Below are 20,520 nucleotides of genomic sequence, written 5' to 3' on the forward strand. Positions count from 1 at the left end.
ATGGGAGTGTCAGAAGGGTTCTGGCACCATGAATACTGGCTGCCACCTGGAGCTACCTGGGAAGACATGAAGGAGTCTGCAGACATACACTACCCACAGCCTCAGGACCTCTTGCTCTGCATCCCTGGTGCCCTGCTGTTGCTCGTTGTCCGATGCATTTTTTGAAAGGTGAGTGCAGCAAATCTGGTTTCCTCCTGTGCTGGTTGCCCAGTGTCCTCACAGGGTTGCACCAGACTAATCCTTACCTGCTTCCTGACTGCTACAAAGTGGACAGGGGATTGTCCCCAAGAATACTGAAATCTCTCTGCTTTTTGTGGCATATGGTATATGTGTGGCAGCTCTTTGCTCTGCCCTCCCTCTCTCCTGTACCGGTAACATAACCTGTATCAACAGGGTGTGAAAAGGACAATTAGTCACACCTCAACTGTGGGGGAGGGTCCCTCTGGAGAGAGTCCAGTGGGAGATTGCAGCACAGATAAGGAATTTGCTGGATACACCAGTGTTGGGAGTCCCCAAGCTGAGCCAGGGTTCAGCCTGATCCTAGAGGGCGCCCGAAGGTGCTTTGTGCGCCCCTCACTCTCAGTATCTGAAGCAGAAGGAGGGGTTCACAAAATCATAGAATGGTTTGGGTTGGAAGGGCCTTAAAGACCATCTAGTTCCAACCTCCCTGACATGGGCAGGGACACCCTCCACTACACCAGGTTGCTCAAAGCCTCATCCAACCTGGCCTTGAACACCTCCAGGGATGGGGCAGCCACAGCTTCTCTGGGCAACCTGTGCCAGTGCCTCACCCACCCTCAGTGTAAAACATGTCTTAGATCTAATCTAAATCTCCCCTCTTTCAGTTCAAAGCCATTGCCCCTTGTCCTATTGCTACACCGCCCTTGTCCAAAGCCCCTCTCCAGCTTTCCTGTAGGCCCTTCAGGTACTGGAAGGCTGCTGGAAGGTCTCCCCAGAGCCTTCTCTTCTCCAGGCTGAACAGCCCCAACTCTCTCAGCCTGTCCTCCATAGCAGAGGTGCTCCAGCCCTCAGATCATCTTCGTGGGCTCCTCTGGACCCACTCCAACAAATTATCATGGCTCCTGAAGCTCATGGGACTGCTTTGCTCACACCACTCCTCCTTGCCCCAGCTCTGCCTGCTCTCTCCTCCTGGCACCAGTGATCCCCGGTTCGATCAGGGATGATGCACCCCCATGCCCTCGCTGTGGGCACCTGCCTGAGAGAAATGGTGCTTCCAGGGGACCCTGAGGACTGACCAGCATCTCCCAAGGACTCATATGGAAACTAGACAGGTCCACATAGCTCAGCACAGGAGGTGGATTCAGATTGGACTTGGGCCCCTTTTCCAGGAGCAGAGACACTCACAGTCGGGGAGGTACAGACCAGCCCTCACGCACAGGAACTCGGGGAGCTGACCAGTTGCAGCAGGGCAGCGTGCTAGCAAAGCAGCGAGGCTTGGCAAAACCTCGGCAAACCTGCCCTCAGGTGGGATGTGGTCTTTCTCTGGTGGCCTAGAGGCCGTGTGAGAAGATGTGGCAGACGGGGGCTGTAGGAAGGGCCAGAATTAACTCCAGGGTCATCAGGTGTTCCCTCAAAGCTGTTGCACTTGCCTGGCTTCCCAGAAACAACAAGACTTTAGAAAACATTGTGTCCCAGTAGAGCCTTGCTGGGGTTTCCTGCAAAGGTAGTGTTTCCTGCAGGAACCAGTGTATCCCCATGTGCTCTGTCCTTGGCTCCCACCACAGCCAGTGGTCAGGTGCCCTGGGCACAGAGCGCATGGGACACTCAGCACACTTGCAGGCTGGTTTCATGGCACGGTCTGGGCTGCTTGGGAATGCTGTAAAGGGGAGCAGCATGCATTCCAACACAGAGAAATGCAAGGCTTCTCAAGGCCTCGGCAGAAGAATTAATTATTGTTTGCTTTGTTGTTGTTGTCTCCACTGCACATCCTGCATTTGCTTTGGTGCAATTGCGTCTCTCTCTCGAAAGAGCATTGACCTGACAGACGCGCTGGGCTTCATAGGTGCCCCTGGAGTCCCTTGGGGTGTGCGTGTAGCGGGGCAGGGCTGGGCTGGGGGTGTGAGCACCCAGGGCGGTGCTGGGCCCCCGGTGTGGTGCCTCCATGCACAGGCTATGGCGCTGGCAGGATTGTACTGGTGGCTGACCCTGGCTTACAGCGCAGACACACACGTCCTCTCCTGGCTGAACTCTCTTTCCTCTTACAGATCCGTAGCTCTGCCCTTGGGAAGGAGGTTGGGTGTGAGTGACAAGCTGAGGCCCAAAGTTCAGCCCAATGCCACATTGGAAGACTTCTACATTCGCTGGGGCAGGACCCCAAAGGAGGTGAGTGTCCCCTGTGTCCCAGTGTTTCAAAAGGCCAGGTAAGCAACACCTTCTCTCTGTCCAGATACTCCAGCCTGACCAAACCAGCCTCGCAGGCAAGGCAGTTACTGCCAACCACTCTTCCAGGGAAGAATATATATAAGCAGATATTTCAGCATCTTCCAACATGTTCAACAGCTGTAGTCCCAGCATCCCTGACATCCTTTGGGGGTCTATCGATAAGGCTTCTTATTTTCAGCAGAGCTACAAGTCCTTCAGAATCATAGCATCATTTAGGATGGAAAAGGCCCTTAAGATCATTGAGTCCAACTGTTAACCTACTGTGAAGGCCCCCATTAAACCAGGTCCCACCACATCTACACATCTTTTAAATACCTCCAGAGATGGTGACTCCACCACTTCCCTGGGCAGCCTGTTCCAGTGCTTGACAACCCTTTCAGTGAAGAAATTTTTCCTAATACCCAAGCTAAACCTCCCTTGGTGCAACTTGAGGCCGTTTTGTCTTGTCCTATCGCTTTTTACTTGGGAGAAGAGATTGACACTCACCTTGTTACAATCTCCTTTCAGGTAGTTATAGAGAGCTCAGGTCTCCCCTGAGCCTCCTTTTCTCCAGGCTGAACAATTCCAGTTCCCTCAGCCGCTCCTCATAAGACTTGTGCTCCAGACCCTTTACAAGCTTCATTGCTCTTCTTTGGGCACACTCCAGCACCTCAATGTCCTTCTTGTAGTGAGGGGCCCAAAACTGAACAAGGGATTCGAGGTGTGGCCTCACCAGTGCTGAGTATGGGGCACGATCACTGCCCCAGTCCTGCTGGCCACACTATTTCTGCTACAAGCCAGGATGCTGTTGGCCACCTGGGCACACTGCTGGCCCATGTTCAGTTGGCTGTTGACCAACACCCCCAGGTCTTTTTCCCCCAGGCAGCTTTCCAGCCACTCTTCCCCAAGCTTGTAGGTTGCATGGTGTTGTTATGATCCAGCTGCAGGGCTCGACACTTAGCCTTGTTGAATCTTGTACAGTTAGCCTCAGCCCATCGACCCAGCCTGTCCAGATCCCTCTGTAGAGCCTTCCTACCCTCCAGCAGATCAACGCTCCCACCCAGCTTGGTGTCATCTGCAAACTTACTGAGGGTGCACTCCATCCCCTCATCCAGGTCATTGATGAAGATATTAAAGAGAATTGGCCCCGGTACTGAGCCCTGGGGAACACCACTTGTGACCAGCCACCAACTGGGGTCTAACTCCATTCACCACTACTCTTTAGGCCTAGATCATGACTCATATTGATGCATGGATTTTAAAAATAATTTTTTGACTTAAATTTCTATGAAGCTTTGTCAGATTAATTAAAAAATACTCATGAGTTCATCTTTACCTTCATTTTAATCACAGTCTATAAATCTTAAGGCTAGGTAGGTTTATTTGGAATTCATGCATAGAGCATGTTGGAAATCCTGCTTTTTTAGCCTGTGAATCATAGAATCACAGAATCGTAGAATGGCAGAGGCTGGAAGGGACCTTAGAGATCATCTAATCCAACCTCCCTGTCATGGGCAGGGACGCCTCTCAACTAGATCAGGCTACTCAAGGCTCTGTCCAACCTGGCCTTGAACACCTTCAGAGAGGGGGCATCCACAACTTCTCTGGGCAATTTATTCCAAAGTCTCACCGCCCTCGTTACTGAAGAATTTCTTCCTAAGATCTAATCTAAATCTGTTCTCCTTCAACTTAAACCATTTCCCCTTGTCCTATCAGTGGACACTCTTGTAAAAAGTCCCTCCCCAGCCTTCCTGTAAGTTCCCTTCAGGTATTGGAAGGAAGCTCTTGGGTCCCCCTGAAGTCTTCTCTTTTCTAGGCTGAACAATCCCAGCTCCCACAACCTGTCCTCGTAGCAGAGGTGCTCCAGCCCCTGGATCATCTTTGTGGCCCTCCTCTGAACATGCTCCAACAGATCTGTGTCTCTCTTATGGTGGGGACACCAGAACTGGGCGCAGTATTCGAGGTGGGGTCTCACAAGAGCAGAGTAGAGGGGGAGAATCACCTCTCTTGACCTGCTGACCACGCTTCTCTTGATACATCCCAGGATGTGGTTGGCCTTCTGGGCCGCATGAGCGCACTGCTGGCTCATGTTGAGCTTCTCATCTATAAACACCCCCAAATCCTTCTCTTCAGGGCTACTCTCAAACCACTCTGTGCCCAGTTTGTATTTGTGCCTAGGACTGGCCTGACCCAGGTGAAGGACCTTGCATTTTGACTTGTTGAAGCTCATGCAGTCGGCACTGGCCCATTTCTCAAGCCTATCAAGGTCCCTCTGGATGGCATCTTTTCCCTCAAGTGAGTCCACGGCACCACACAGCTTGGTGTCATCGGCAAACTTACTGAGGGTGCACTCAATGCCGTCATCCATGTCGCTGACAAAGATGTTGAACAGCACTGGACCCAGAACAGACCCCTGAGGGACACCGCGTGACACTGGTCTCCATGTAGACATCGCACCATTGACCACAACTCTTTGAGTGCGACCATCCAGCCAGTTCTTTATCCACTGAGTGGTCCATCTGTCAAATCCGTGTCTCTCCATTTTAGAGACAAGGATGTCATGTGGGACAGTGTCAAACACCTTGCACAAGTCCAGGAAAACGACATCCGTTGCTTTACCCACATCAACCAGTGCTGTAGCTTTGTCGTAGAAGGCCACTAAATGTGCAGTTGCTCCAAGAGTTGGATGTTTTTTCTGACATTACTGCATGAACTACGTGCTTGTGTCTTTATCATCACGAGCTAAAACTTCTTTTATCTTCAAGTTTGCTGTCTGTAGCTGATAATTATCAGTCAAAATTGTATCAGAGGTGGGAAAAAAAATGTATTTAGACTTAACAAAGACATTGAATACCATTGTGTACAGCTGGCAAAATTTTACCAGGGAGAGCCTGTGCTTATTTCTGAACCTGCATTTAGATATGGCCGAATTGGAGTTTTTAAATGGCCAAAATTAATTGGGAGTCCACAAATGCAAATAGAGCTGATATGATTTTTTTCCAAAGAAAGATGATCATTGGAGAAGCGTGGCCCACAGCAGCAGAGGCAGCCCGCAGGAGCACAGCTCTGCCACCCGCACAGGGACAGACAGTCTGAGGAAGGCTCACTCCTGCTTTCTGCTCCATTTTCTAGGGAGACCTGATTTCACTGGCCAAGCAAAGTGACCTGCCGGTCAAAAAGGTGGAGACCTGGTTTCGGCACCGGCGGGCCCAGGACCGGCCCAGGCTGATGAAGAAGTTCTGTGAGGCCAGGTAGGTGGGCCAGCAGAGGCTTTTGGTGATGGAGCCCTCCAGCAAGGTCTGCACGCCATCCCCATCCCTTGCCCTGTCCTTAGCCCCAGACACACTCCCAGAGGAGCCCGCTGCCAGCTGTGGCTGTGAGAGGAAACTTTGTACCATGAGGCTGGGTCTCACCACCGCCCGCTCTGGCGACAGAGCCACCATGCAGCGCTGCCAGCTGCATCCGTCTTTCCACTTTAACTTTAGAAAGTTAAAGTTGCTGGAGGGATTTTGAGCAGCAATGTGTTGCAAAATGCGTGAAACTTCTTTTCAAGATGAACTTGATACAAAATAAAATTTTAAAATATTCTCAGCATGGATTGTTGAGCATAAAATAAATCCATGAAGTGCAGTTAGTAGGCAGTGCAAGCCATGAACAGAGGTAGGTAAAAACTGAAAAACACCAGAAAGCACAGAGATCTTCGTAGCATTCCTTTTCCTCAAGCTATTTGCTCTCTCGTATGAAATCTTCCTGTATATCTCAGTAATACATGGAGTCAGAATGAGACCCCCATCAGGTACAAGATCTACCCTCTCTCCCTCTCTGAAAACACAAATTATTCAGTGCTTGAGTCCTGTTATTGTGCTTTTTAAAAAACATTCTCCTCCTGAAAGCTTGTTCGCTCCTCCATATTACAGCATTTCTGAGGAAACTGATAAAACCCCCAGTACTCCTGTGCCATCACTGGGAAAAATTAGGCGCCTTCCACAGGCTGTGGTTTAGAAGCATTTGCATAGGTGATCTGCAAACACCCACGTAACACAAGGAGAGAGGTAGAGGCATCTTGGTAGTCATGCTGCATCCTGTTTAATGCTGATGGAGCACACCAGGAATTTGGTCACCGTATGGACCACAGCAGAGCCTGGGTGGGCTGTGGATACCCTGTTGCCTTAACAGCACATGGGTGCATGTGCGAACAGGGCTGAGGTTTTGTAAACCCCTGTCCAAACAAGCACAGGTTCCTCTGTGAGCTTTGCAGCATCCTAGGCACAGCCTAGAGAGCTATTCCAGCTCTGGAGGGAGCCTTAATTCTTTGGTTTTTCTGTTTTAGCTGGAGATTTACATTCTATTTCACCTCATTCTTCTCTGGGCTGGCTCTTCTGTATGATGTAAGTATATGAGCAGGGTGATGCTGTGGAGCAACACCTTTCAAGGGTTCTTCATTCATGGCAAATGAGGCTGATGGCCCTGGGCCATTTCAAAGAGCCCACCTGAAGATCCTGTGTGGCCATGACTGTATCCAAAGCCAAACAAGGACAAATCAAGGGGCATGGAGCAGAACCATCACCAATCCTGATCCAGCAGAACAGTCCCCTTTTCCCTGGGTGGACCTGGCTAGACGTCAGTGATGGTTTTCTCCTTGTCTTAGGTCATTATGTAAGTGATTCCCCACTGATACACGCACACAGCCCTTGCATCTCAGCCAACAGCAGACCCTGTCCTGGCTGTGGCTGCTGCCCACTGCATACTGAGGTCCTTGGTGTTACTACATCCTGTGCATTCACTAATGACAAGTGTATTTTGCCAACCACTTCCAAAGCTCAAGGGGAGATTGGATCTAGTGGGGGCACACTGACTTCTTGAAGTACTTCTTCACATGGTCATTATGTGTCATTAAAAGGCTATGGGTTCTTATTGCTGCCTTCTCTCTGCACAGAAGCCCTGGTTTTGGGACCACACTGTGTGCTGGCTGAGATTTCCACAACAGGTGAGCAGCAAGTATATGGAATTACAGGATAACGCATATTGGAAGGGAGACCAGGAGGTCTCTTGTCTAACCTCCTTCTCGCAGCACTCAGCTGCAAGATCAGATCAGGTTACCCAGGGCTTTCTCCAGTCTACTTTTGAAAACCTTCAAGGATGGAGACAGCACTATGTCTCTGAGCAATCTACTCCACTGTCTGACTGCCCTTATGATGAAAAAGTTTCTCCTTGCATCCACCTCTCTTGTTTCAACTTACACCTGCTGTCTCTCATCATCGCACCATGGCAAACAGCTTGGCTCTGTCTTCTTGACAAGCTCCTCATAGGTGCTCCATGTGACAGCAGATGGAGAGTCTCTGCACTGAACAGGCACCTCTTCTCTATGATTTCCTCTGTAACCCAAGCCTGGCTTGAGGCAACTCCATGTGTGTGGCCACAAAAGGGCCCAGGTGGTCAGGACGTCCCTTGACCTCTTGAAGAAGGGATAGAGATGAGAGGTGTCCGACACTCTGCAGAGGGGAGACCCCAGCTCCTCTATCCCTCTGCAGACTGACCAGGGCTGGTCCTGGCTTTGGACCAGGCTTGACAGTGCATCAGCAAATGGTTCAGTCACAGGGAACATGAAAATTTAGGCGTGACCAAGCCCTCTTGTCCCAAACGTGGGTTGAATGAAGAGGCTTTGCCTGGAAAGACCTTTCTCCTCTCCTGTCCCCCAGGGCTAGGCACAGGTGTCATGCTGCCTGTCGCTTGTCTTGCAGCCTCTCCTGCCTGCATTGGGCTGGTTCTACCTGCTGGAGCTCTCCTTCTACTGCTCGCTGGTGGCCACTCTGCCCTTCGATGTGAAGAGGAAGGTGAGTGACAGCAGCACAACTGCAACCTGCTGGCTTGGTCAGTCCCGCCAGGAGGGTCTCCTCTCCTGCTGCCAGCTCCCTGGGGGTGCAAAGAACACGGCACACATGCTGCTGTGAAGACCCCTGAGCACATGAGCTCCCCACAGCTCTCATATCCCACCATCGCACCTTGCACTGAGTCCCAGTTGTGTGCAGCATGGTCTTCCTGCCTGCTGGGCTGGGGAAGCGCTGGGGGCTGACCAGCTGCTGGGTGAACACGGCATCATGCTGCCTCAACCAGAGGCCTGTGTCCTGATGTGCTGTTGTAATGAGGGTACTGTAGACGCACATATGGCTTTTGCAGCATGGGATGAGGTGACCTTCTGGGACCCACAGACCCAGCATCCACCAAGCATCCCTTGCATCGTCCTTGCAGTGGAGACTGCACAGAGCTCTGCAGTTCAATTGTGCAAGCTGAGTTTCAACCTGAGCTTCATTTGATTTTTTAATTTGATGATCACACCTTCAGAGACTTGATGCTTTTCCCCAGAGATGGGGTCTGCCTGGGTCTGCCTGGCTCTCGCAAAGCATGTCCCAGGTTCTGGAGGGTCTACAGAAACTCTGTATTAAAATTACCAATACTGCGATAGTCTTCCCAGAAGAAGCAGGAACCCACTGCCTGGCAGTGATCCTCCCTGGGCCAGAGCCAGAGCCGCCCTTCCCAATCCCTTCACAGAGCACTCAGGAGTCATCTTCTCATACCCGAAAGCATTGCCATTTTGCACATACAGATTTGTCCATGCAGGCATGAACCATGTAGCAAGGTCCTCTCTTTACTTGAGGCATGGAAGAAGGCATATTCCCCATCTGCAGTATCTCCAGCCCATCTCTGTTGTTCACTCTCCGTGGGCAGCACAGGGAGGTTGAAGAGCTGCCTCTGTTATGGCCAGTGGATAGGACCTGCCCCAGGCCAAGGGCAATCTGTCATTACAAAAAGCTCTTCAATACACAGTGGAGGGGTCTGGGAGGAAAATATGGGATGTTAAGAAAGGAACCTTGTAAGGGCTGGTTGATTCATGGGAAATTTATAAAATCTGTCTTCTAGCACATTTGCACCCATGTGTACCCCACTGGTATTTATCGGGGTTTCCATAAACTGGGCATAAAGATGTCTGTTCTTCTTGGGATTATGCAGGACCTCAGAGAGCTGTAGCACAGTGGGGAGCACTGTTGCTTCGTGGAGGTGTTTGACGTGCCTCAGTGAGGCAGCACCATCCAGGAACAGGTGCTGCCAGGTCAAGGCAAGACTGACACACAATCTCTCTTCTCACACCAGGACTTTAAGGAACAGATCATCCACCACATTGCCACCATCACTCTGATCTTTGTCTCCTACTGTGCCAATCTTATACGGTTTGGGATGATAGTCATGCTGGTCCATGATGCTTCTGATCATATTTTAGAGGTGAGTTGCCCTCACCCAGAAACGCCGATCTGTGCTTGTGTCTGTAGGTAGCACTGGGAACCATGTGCCTGACTGCGCATGACACCAGTGGACACAATGTAGACACACTATAGACACCTGTGCTATAGTGCCAGCACATTTGGGAAGTGTCAGATTTACTGCTCTTGGGGAAAAGCAAACAGGACTGGGCGACATCCCCATGAGCCTGCTAGCCCTTGCAGGACATAAGAAATCCCTCAGCCCCCTACAAGGAGAGCACAGGCGTGCGAGACATATGGCAATTTTTCTCTCTGCAGCTTGCTAAGATGCTCCATTACATGAAATGGAAGCGGCTCTGCGAAGCAGTCTTTATTGTTTTCGCTGTGGTTTTCATCATCTCCCGGCTTGTCATTTCCCGTTAATGTGAGTTATGTTTTCATGTTCTCCGAACATGGGTATTATGCACTATTTGAGCTTCTGGAGAGATGAGTCTCCATGCTGAGGGGAGGAAAGGCAGGGAACAAGACACTACAGGTAAGCTCAAAGATTAATCCAACTGGAGTCCAAGGAAAAAAAACAAGATTTGAACTATATTAATTAATTAATTGACTATATTAATTACTCTAGAGCCACAGCGCTACCTCTCTGTTCCCATGCTCTTACTGTCTCTCTTGGCAGGGATTGTCTCTCACCTGGGGCTGTCTCTCATGCTGTGATGAGATGCTTACATCAGCTGCTGACTTCTCATGAGTTATGGTGGCACTGGGAATGTTTTGGGACTGTCTTTCTCGATCCTCCTAAAGCCATCCTCACCACAGTCTGAGAGTAATCTTTCTCCTCTACTCCTGCTCAAGACCTGGTTTGACTCTTCCAGTGTGTAGGAAGTGGCCTCCTTCTATTGCAAACACTGGTTCCCACAAGACAAAGAAGTTACAAACTGTACTGGTTAGAATTTCCCAAGAATTTCTTAGCAGACTAAGAAAAGCCTGCTTAAAGCTCTATTAAGATAAAATTAATATAGAAATAATGGTGTGGTAATTTAAAGTGACTCACCATTATTAGGGGGAAAAAAAAAAAGAAAATCATGAGTACAAGCTAAGGATTCAGGAGGTAGGATACTCGACATGCTGGAAGGGTATCAGCAATGATACCTCCAGAAGCCACACACAGGCACCAGCCTTTGAGAATAGCTTTTGCCTACACACCTCTGACATACTGCCAGCCTCTAACTATGCTGAAATTGTCCCCCTTTCTTTACCACTGCCAAGACACCTGGAAAAGCTGATGCCAGTTGCCATCTCAGAAACTCATTCCACAACACTTGCATTATAGTCTAAAGTTTCTGTTTTCTTTCAAAACCAAACATTTCATTTATTACACACAGAAGAATTTTTAAAATGGGACATGTTATACACACATAGGGACAAGTCTGCATTGCTGTCCTCTGTTCCTGCCCTGGCTCCATACCAGTACTGAAGATGCTGAGTTTTGAATTTTGGTTCTGCTGCTATTTAGTTTGGACGCCTGTGAGGCTGACTTTGCATAACAAGTCCCAGATTCTGGTGGTGAAATGGCTCCCTTAGCAATAAAAGCTTGAGGCAACTCTCCTGAGAAAGAAACTAGAATAACCATGACTTCAGTTGTCTCCAACACAAAAAAGTCAAGCCCCAGTATCTCAACCTGCTGTATTGTAACATAAGGACAAAGAAGATAACAGATGTCCCAGGTCAAACCAAGGGTCCATCTACCTGCCTGCAGCAGCAGCAAGAAGCAGAACAAACACACACTATGTCCAACAGTTTCCCAGCTTCCAATATGTCTTAGATTTCATGTCTGAGATAACTCGCAGAGGAGGACACGTGCTAGTTCGTCATTTCCCTCCTGTGTTGAACTGCTCTCCGTTCTATCTGCTCTCCATTTGCAAACCAGTGCTTGCCTCCTTTCTGCCCCTGTCACTGATGATACGGAGTTCTGTGACTTCTGCCAAAAATAATGCCCTGCTCAACTGTTCCCTAACTTCAGTTAAAAAATTAATTTATAATTTTTTCATTTAAGTGTTAGTGGCCAGGTCTCCTTACAGTTTAATTTTTGTTCACCCTGCCTCTCCAGACTTATTTTAGGAGAAATTCTGCCAGCTTCTGCTTCTTCTGGGAAGCATTGCAAGTTTCCGATAACCAGCATGTCTGTAAAGACTATCACGGTGCTGGTGATTTTATACAGAGTTTGTGCAGGTCCTCTGGGACCTGGGAAATGCTTTGCAAGAGCTGGGCAGAGAATGGAGCCTGATGGTGCAGTCCTAGCACAGCTCAGCTCTGCCCTGGGGACAGATGAGCCAAGTAGTTGCCCAGAAAGACATTTGACCCTTGTAAGTGTGAAGGTACTCAGCCTGCTTTAGTCTTGTGTCTTCTGATTTGTCTCTCTCTCTCTTTCCCACAGCACATACTATTACTTTGTGACCAAATTTCAGTTGTTCCTCATTAGCTGTCTGATAAACATTTTCCTGATGATCCTGCAGTTGTTACACATTTTCTGGTCCTATCTAATCATCCAGATGATCTCCAGTGTCATCCTCCGTGGTGCGGTATGAAAAAATCTTTCTCTTCTCTGAGAGACCATGAGCTCCAAGGTGACCCCTGCAGGGAAGGGGAGGGGGAATGAGACTGCCCTACAAATGGCCTGAGAGCTGAATTTACGTGTTGCAAGTTGTGTGAATACCTTTGCTCACAAAGATCAGAGCAGCAGCTCACTTCTAGTTTGCAGCTGCGTCTTAATGTCATGGAAGCCATCCATGGTCCTTTCTCCTCACTGCGTAACAGCTGCTCAGTGTGCAGTTTGGGAGAATAGGAACCTGTTGGTATGTCCAAAGTGGAGTAAGGAAGGAGCAATCAGGTAAACATGGTAGATAGCACACTGTGTATTTGGACTTGTTAGTTTTGCGTGCGTTCCACAGGCTTTTGGTGCATGCCAGAGTTTGTATAGGGATCACTGGAAGAAACATTGTCATCAGAGAGGCCTGTTCCCTGGCCTGCCTTGCAAACGTAAGCAGGTGGCATCTTGGTAGCCTTTGAGTAGATTTGTGAAGGCTTTGGGGATCTGTGGCCAGAAAAAAAAAACCACCCCACAGTGTTGGTGTTATGCCTTCAGCTTACCTAGACCTACCCCTTCATTGAAGCTACATTAAGAGGAAAAAAAACAGTTTTTCTGGAGGAAATGATGGCGCATACTCTCATCAAGTTTGTAGATGATTGCAAAATGAGACCAGTCAATATGGTCACTGGACAAACACATGTTGACTTTCAGACCTTTGACAGTAATAAACTGGACAGGAAAATATGCAGAATAACTATATGTAGAATAAATACTGACTTATTTTCAGAAAGTCACATTACAAGAATGTTATTAGAATGACAAAAAAAAAGAGTTCAAAAGTTAGGTGAAACCATAAAGTCAACCTCTGGCAGTTTGCATTGGGTTTGCACGGCAAGGTTTTGGTAGCAGGGGGTCTGCTAAGAGTGGCTTCTGTGAGAAGCTGCTAGCAGCTTTCCCTATGTCTGATAGAGCCAATGCCAGCGAGCTCCAAGATAGACCTGCTGCTGGCCAAGGCTGAGCTCATCATCACTTCTGTGACAACATATTTAGAGACGGGAAGAAAACTCTGCAATGGCAATTGCAGCCAGAGAGAGTAGTGAGAATATGTGAGAAACAACCCTGCAGACACCAAGGTCAGTAAACAAGGGGAGGAGATGCTCCAGACTCCAGAGTAGATTCCCCTGCAGCCCACAGTGAAGACTATAGTGAGGCAGGGTATCCTCCTGCAGCCTGTGGAGGACCCCATGCCAGAGCAGATGGATGTGTCCAAAGAAGGCTGTGGCCTCATGGAGAGCCTGTGCTGGAGCAGGCTCCTGGCATGACCTGTGACCCCATGGAGAGAGGAGCCCCCGCTGGAGCAGGTCTTTTGGCAGGATCTGTGTCCCCATGGGGGACCCACACTGGAGCAGTCTGTTCCTGATGGACTGCACCCCATGGAAAAGACCCATAGTGGAGAGGTTCGTGGAGGACTGTCTCCCACGGGTGGGACTCCATGTTGGAGCAGAGAAAGAGTGTGAGGAATCCTCCCTGAGAAGGAAGGAGCAACAGAAACAACATGTGATTAACTGACCAGAAGCCCCATTCCCCGTCCCCTCACGCCACTGTGGAGTGTAAGGTAGAGAAATTGGGAGTGAAGATAAGCCTGGGAAGAAGGGAGGGGTGGGGGGAAGGCATTTTAAGCTTTAGTTTTTATTTCTCATTATCCTACTCTGATTTCATTAAACTGATTTCCTCAAGTCAAGTTTGTTTTGCCTGTGACAGAATTGCCGAGTGTCGTTATCTCAACCCACGAGCCTTTCGCTGTATTTCTCTCCCCTGTCCAGCTGGAGAGGGGATTGATGGAGCAGCTTTGTTGGGCACCTGGCATCCACACAGTTTAAGTCACCCTCCCAGTGCAGGGATAAGTGCAACACTGTTTAAGGACATGATCATGCCTGTTATTTTTATTTTAGCTGTCAGGTTAACACACCAGTGCTGTGAATGAAAACAGGACTAGTCTCCTTTAATATGTCCCATCATAAAGGGTTAGCAGCTCATCCAAGTTGTCTGTCTTTCCCACAGAAAGGAAAAGATGCCCGAAGTGACACCGAGGAAAGCGACAGGAGTGAAGCAGAGGATCTGGAAAAGAACAAAGAGCAACGCAGGTCTCACTGCGAAACACTAAGAGCTGGGCAGGCTCCTAAAAGTGGGGAGGCTGAATAGGACCTGGGGGATGAGGTCAGACAGGCTCACAGATGGCTTCACAGTAGTCTGCCTGAGGCGTCATCCAAACAAATTGGAATATCATCGTAGTGTTTACAGGCAGTTAAGTCACTTCAGGAGCTGCTTTCTTTATTTCTCCTGTTGGGACCATTCTTTTACTACTACTCTATGATCATTTATCCAGGAAAAAAAGGTCTACCAGCCAAAGTCTCCTCGTAAACAGAACAAGAGGGGTTGAACAAGCTACTGTAGTTATGACACCTAACTGTGGCTATCTCAAAACCTTCCCAAAGGTTCATGAGATCATGAATTGCAACTGCTGAAGACTGAACTGGCTTGCAGTTTCAGAACGACTCACTGGCAGTCGTTCTCAGCCGCCTTGTGAAAGGACTTGCATGTGACAGACACTAGCTTAAGTGGCAAGTAAGTTTTCAGCTGTATAGTATAAAACGGTCAGGCTTTGGGGAAGGATAAACCATTTCTGCAAATGAGGCCTGGCCAACTGATTGAAGCTGTATTTGGTGTATGAATTACACAAAATAGCTCACGTGTCGAAAAGATTTTGCTAACTGAATGTCTGCTCAGGGAGAAGGCTCCTAAAATTGAAAGCAACTGAAACTCTTCCAAATGCACACTTTTCCACCAGAAATTATAGTTTAGTCTAAATTAAAACTTTCCCTAGGGATATTATTCATTTTATTGGTGTCATTTTCAAAATTGGAAAATAAGAATGTTACAATACCAACATTTTAATGGGGGGTTGGATGACTTTTCACCTTGTAATATATTGTATCTGATGTCATTTTCAGAATTTATAGTAGAACATAAAACTTAAATTCAATGTAAAAATGAATTATACCTAAGCCAAAGAGTCTGTTTTACCTAGATTTTGCAGGATGCAGAAGTTTCTTAGGATATCAGATCTTACGTCAGTAGGAAAATCTTCTTAGAAACTTACTGGAGGTCCGACATCATTGCTAACTCAAAAAGGCTCAGAAAATGCAGAGGAGATATATATATATATGTAGATTTATCTATGTCTATAAACAACATACAGAAACCTGCAAACACTGTCTTTAAAATGTTTTCTACTCAGGTTTTCAGTATGCTTCCAAGGTGTCTGACATATTTTACACAAATACTTGGGGAAACTGAGAAATGCAAAGAGGTGGAGAACAGTAACTAGGACACACTGCTGTGAAGAGCCACAGTCTATCTCCCACATCTGACCTATGCAAGGCAAAATATAAATAAAGTCAGGAAAGATGTGTGAGAGAAAGGCAGAAGGATCTCGGCCAGCATTCCCCTGAAGGATTCTGCCATTCGGATCTGCAGCAAGCAATGCTGAACAGCAGCCACCCCTCTCTGTGGGACACCAGCCTCGAGAAGGATGTCACCCAGCCCCAACTAGCTGCGCTTTGCTGGGAGTGCAAAACCCTTCATTAGGATACCTGGTGTAAGGATTTGCCCAGGAATTATTTTACTCTGTCTGTCCAAGGATGATGCTTTCTTTTAAAACCCCAGTGATACATGGGAATCTCAGCTTTTACATAGATTTATGCAGCCACCAGGGCACAAGAGTGCAGCTGGCCATCAGACCTGAAGAACAGACCCAGCCTTTCACTGCTGCCCGCCTCATCACGGGGGGAAGAGCCAGCTTTGCTCTCAGCCCATGGAGATGGCAATGCCACAGCCTGGCTGGAGGCTGATGGATGGACTAGAAGTCAAGGAGTGGAAGCCAGTCTGGACTGAGAGGGCTCCACATTTGCAGGCCTGAGCAGAGTAGCTGCTGCGATCCTGACGCAGTTCTCACAGCAGCAGGGTTGCTTTTCACCAACACCTCTTGGGTTTTAAGGCCTCACCCATTCTCTCGAGATGATAATCATTCAGCTCAGGAACTCTCTTAAATACATGTTCCTTTCACTGTTGCTGTGTCACATCAAAGAACAGACTGCTAACATAATGACAGCAACGTTGTAGTACAGCCTCGCAGGTTGGTGCTGCTGCACTCTCCCCTTCCCATCCAGTCAAGCGGACTCTTGTGGCAGCCGTTCTCTCAGCTGCTCCATCCTTGGGAGGCCTGAGTGCCCTTGGAGATCTATTCCCTTCTGCTGTGCTAAGTCCACAGTCCTGCCCATCAAACTCTCTTCCTCACACACAGTCTTTAATTAAGGCTACGCACAGGTCCCTGCTCCATGCACCTTTGTTTCAGTGCTCCGAGATGGGGACTTTTATTCTGCATCTGTACAGCAATGAACCCAAACGGGACTAAAGAAATTGAAGCAAGACTCTTAAGTGCCCCAGTTTGCAAACAGTTATCATCACATACCTGAATGCATAAATCCAGAATAGCCTCCCTCCTTCTGTGGTGCTCTCCAGCCTGGAACAAAGGTAATTTTAACCATAAGTATGTAACCTGGGAAACTTGCTTATTTCAGGCTAAAATGATACTGATACTGGGTATGGCTCGACTGCAGTGCTTGGTTGGTTGCTGGAGACTCCCTTGACATGCATTTGATTTATTATTTTACTCTTACAATATTTTCTAACACTGATGCAATGACTTTCCTGTCTCTCCCAGCTGCTCAAAGGACTGAAAGCCACAGAGGTTAAAGGTCAGAGCAGTTCTTTATTTAGCATCAACCCTGAGGAGTCTATGTACCATAACAATGCTGACCACTGTTTCCACTAATGACCTGCAACCTCTGTGTAGACACAAAGGCTCCACTGCCTTTTGCTTAAGAGTTCATTTGCCAGGTAGAAAAAAAATAGACAAAGTTACAAAGGAACATATCTATTTCAAAATTAAAAGGTTTCACAGAACCAAACTTGATGCAATCTAACTCCCATCAGCTGTAAAGCACATGATTTTTTTTCTTTTTGGTTATGCTGGATCTGGCATCGCTCATGCCCATGTACCAAATCTTCGCACAGAGACACATCCATGAATAGGAAGGGGACAAGGAAGTTTGTTATCTATGACCTGGCACATATCAATGTAAGGATCAAAGAGTACTACAACAGGAAGGGCACTGTTTCCCTTCCTCTGTCCAAGGAGATAAATTCGTCCATTCACAGTGCTGCATCCCATGAAGAACTTCTGGGCCAAGCATTCCTCATCCACCTGGGTCCATTCATCTGTCTCCACATCAAATCGAAAAGCTCCCCCTCCTATGGTGTACAGAGCACCATTCAGTGATGTGATGCAGAGGTCGTACCTGGGAGGGAAGGAAACAGAATCAATAGAAAGATCTGGCCCTTAAAATACTCAGTGTGACCTTGGTCCTCATATCAAGAGTCCTGTTTAAACAGAATCACGGAAGTGTTGGTGGGACAGGACTTCTGGATTTCTCCAGTCCAACCTCTTCTTGGAGCAGGACCAACACTAGAACCTTTCTTCTCCTGCCAGATCCCAGAATGTTATTTCTTACCTTGGAAGCGGGGAGAATGAGATGACATCCCAGCTGTCCGTCTCTGTGTTCAGTCTTTGCACTCCATCATACACATGTCCATTTTCATCCAGGCCACAGACCACGTAGATCTTGGTTCCCACACTGACAGCATCTCCTCTCTCCACAGGCTGAACCATTGGACTCATGCTTTCCCACTCTGACTCCATTAAAGCCAGGCGCTCCACTGCTGAGACTATCCCTTCATCTGTGCTCCCTCCAAGCACATACAGGTAGAGCCCTACTCCTACTGCACAATGGCTATTGCGGGACTTCTTCATGGCAGGCCCTTCCTGCCAGCTATTGCCCAAGCAATTGTAGATAAGCACCCAATCCACACTATACCACACAAACTCATCCCGGAAATATCCTCCTGTCACAAAAAGGAAGCTCCCTGGAAAGACAGCAGAGAAAAGTATCAGTTACATGATGGCTGAAAATTGCTCCTGAGAACTCGGGTTCTTGTTCCTCCCTGGGCTATACCGATGAGGAGCAAGATGAGCAGAGAAAATCACTGCTCTATCGGTTTGCAGTATTTGATTGCTCATCTGCACAGATATGCTGGGCCTACAGAATGCAGTAAGTTCTTCCAAGTCTGCTCCCGCTCTTGAACAGTTATGGAAAGAACCTCTGGGGATCTCATGTCCAAACTCCCACTTGAAATGACCCTACCACCAGCACTAGATAAGGGAAGCCATGGTACTGAGCTGTCTTGAAAACCTCCAAGCATGAAGATTTCACAAGATCCATGAGTAAGTTTAACTTAACAGCAACTATAAACCAAAAGTCACCATTTGTCAAAACCACCATGAAAGAGAAGGCCAAAAAAATATGCTGCTTAAAGCGAAGTCATTAGACTCGCTTCAGACAACGCTAACGTAAGGAGTCCAATAGTTTCTCTTACATGAAAAGAGAGATACAGCCTTGTCTGACATTCCCAGCACGAAGGAAAACAAAAGCATTCTTTGAACAAGTATGAAAACAAACATGAACGAGGCTTCAGCAACACTGAACACCACAGTTTTACAGAAGCAGTTGACTCCTTGCACTTCAGTCTCTAAGCCTCAACCTCTGTTTGCGTTCGCTCGGTTCCACTTCCAAGTTACCTACTGCTGCTACTGCATACTGGGTGAGGTTCCTGCGCTGCAGTGGAGAACAAGCCTGCCAGGTCCCTGTTTTAGGCTGAAAGAGAAATAGTTCTTGCTGTTCCTTGTCATGCTTTCCTCCCAGCACATATAAGGTGTCATAGCTCCGACCAGCATAAGGACACAGTTCTGTATTTTGCCAGCTGGGTGGAGGACAGCTGTCTAACTTCTTTATTAGCCTGGAAAAGGTATCTGTCTCTCCAAGGCGCTTGCTGCGTTTCACCAAGATATCAAAGAAGGACAAACTCAGAAAAGTGACCCTGACTTCGCCCACCAAATCCAGAAAGTCTTCCTCTCTTGCTGCTGGGTCCTCCATTATCCACCTCATAATACTGTCAAAAACCACATCTTCTCGCGAAACAAAGAGGTCATCACTTTTCAGGAGCTGCATCAGCATTTCCTTGGGCAGCGCCTTAAATTCTTCCTGGCACATCACATCCCCCCAGTGAGTGAGAGCCACATTCATAGCAGGCACATACAGTTCTATGAAGGCAAAGTGCTGTGAGTAGGTCATCAGGCCGAGGCAGTTGGAAACATGCAGCTTTCTCTCCAGAAATTTCTCACACAACAGTTTCACCTTGTCAAACTGGAAAAAGTCAGCAGTTTCCAGTAAGCTGGTCACGTTTTCTTCACCTATAAGCACTTGGGCTGTGCGAGTGAACTCAAGTAGTGCCTGAAAAGACACTGCATCAATCCCTCTTATCACTATGTGGTGTTCAGAGCTCTCTCTTGCCCCCCCAAAAAACATGGCTTCAAAATAACGACTGTGTACTGAAAGTACCCTACGGCTGACCTGAAAGAGTCTCTCTCCAACCTCAAGAATTGTGTCTGCAACCATTTCTGTCTGAGGTCCCAGCTCCTCTGGTTCTTGTGCAGGCTCCATGCTTGTTGACTGTCAGGCAGTTAAAATTAACTCAGCCCTTATGCAGCCTTTACTCATGTGAGGTCTCTGGAAACATTATCCCCCTAGGATAAATACAAGATAAGCCAATCTTGTCCTAAAAATAGAGTATGCTTTCTACCCTCCTGCTTTGCTCTTCAGTGTTTTCTGCAACTTTCAGAGCAGCAATAGCAGGAGAGCTGTACAACCAAAAAACCCACAGATTTAATTGGCATCTACCTTAGCCAGGTAAGACCACATGAAATTAGGGGGGCAGTTAGCCAAGCAAAGAGCCTGGACTACGAGAAGGAAAGAGGAGAATCAACCAAAACCTTCCTAAGCACTGACTAAACACCAAGAAGCTGTAGAATAACACTGAGCCCATTTGTAAAAAAGTACCCAGTACAATACTTTTCACTTCTGCAAATCAAAAATATAGGAAAGCTTGAGAACTCCTGGGAAAAAACACTGGTTTCCCCAAAGCCCCATCCTTCATCAGTTCAAGTTCAGTATCAAATTCCAGTTTGCTTGCAGTATTTAGTATATATTTAACTTTATACTTTAGTAAAGAGATGGGGGGGAAGAAATAAGCCCCCATTCAAACCCAGATGGCTGC

The 20,520-nt window shown here is 47.8% G+C and overlaps 2 protein-coding genes across 2 annotated transcripts; one reads left to right on the forward strand and one right to left on the reverse strand.

Annotated features, from left to right (window-relative positions):
- Window positions 1–14,430, forward strand: LOC104370385 (ceramide synthase 4). Its single transcript, XM_086627859.1, has 10 exons — window positions 1–161; window positions 2,220–2,343; window positions 5,515–5,633; window positions 6,713–6,770; window positions 7,319–7,369; window positions 8,124–8,216; window positions 9,532–9,660; window positions 9,957–10,053; window positions 12,054–12,220; window positions 14,290–14,430. The coding sequence occupies exons 1-10, from the start codon at window positions 1–3 to the stop codon at window positions 14,428–14,430; spliced, it is 1,140 nt and encodes a 379-aa protein (XP_086483985.1).
- Window positions 14,431–17,260: 2,830 nt separating this feature from the next.
- LOC104370446 (kelch-like protein 23) lies at window positions 17,261–19,983 on the reverse strand. Its single transcript, XM_009983558.2, has 3 exons — window positions 18,986–19,983; window positions 17,862–18,273; window positions 17,261–17,648 (listed from the first exon to the last, which is right to left on the reverse strand). The coding sequence occupies exons 1-3, from the start codon at window positions 19,905–19,907 to the stop codon at window positions 17,336–17,338; spliced, it is 1,647 nt and encodes a 548-aa protein (XP_009981860.2). The 5' UTR covers window positions 19,908–19,983; the 3' UTR covers window positions 17,261–17,335.
- Between the last annotated feature and the right edge of the window lie 537 nt (window positions 19,984–20,520).

The sequence above is a fragment of the Tauraco erythrolophus genome, chromosome 28 (genome assembly GCF_009769465.1).
Source record: "Tauraco erythrolophus isolate bTauEry1 chromosome 28, bTauEry1.pri, whole genome shotgun sequence".
Lineage (NCBI taxonomy): Eukaryota > Metazoa > Chordata > Aves > Musophagiformes > Musophagidae > Tauraco > Tauraco erythrolophus.

Coding starts and splice junctions, on each gene's coding strand:
- LOC104370446 (XM_009983558.2), bottom strand. CDS start 19,907: ATGGAGCCTGCACAAGAACCAGAGGAGCTGGGACCTCAGACAGAAATG. Junction 18,274..18,985: donor GTATGCAGTAGCAGCAGTAG/GTAACTTGGAAG, acceptor CTGTCTTTCCAG/GGAGCTTCCTTTTTGTGACA. Junction 17,649..17,861: donor TCATTCTCCCCGCTTCCAAG/GTAAGAAATAAC, acceptor CTTCCCTCCCAG/GTACGACCTCTGCATCACAT.
- LOC104370385 (XM_086627859.1), top strand. CDS start 1: ATGGGAGTGTCAGAAGGGTTCTGGCACCATGAATACTGGCTGCCACCT. Junction 7,370..8,123: donor GGCTGAGATTTCCACAACAG/GTGAGCAGCAAG, acceptor CTTGTCTTGCAG/CCTCTCCTGCCTGCATTGGG. Junction 10,054..12,053: donor CATCTCCCGGCTTGTCATTT/CCCGTTAATGTG, acceptor TCTTCTGATTTG/TCTCTCTCTCTCTTTCCCAC.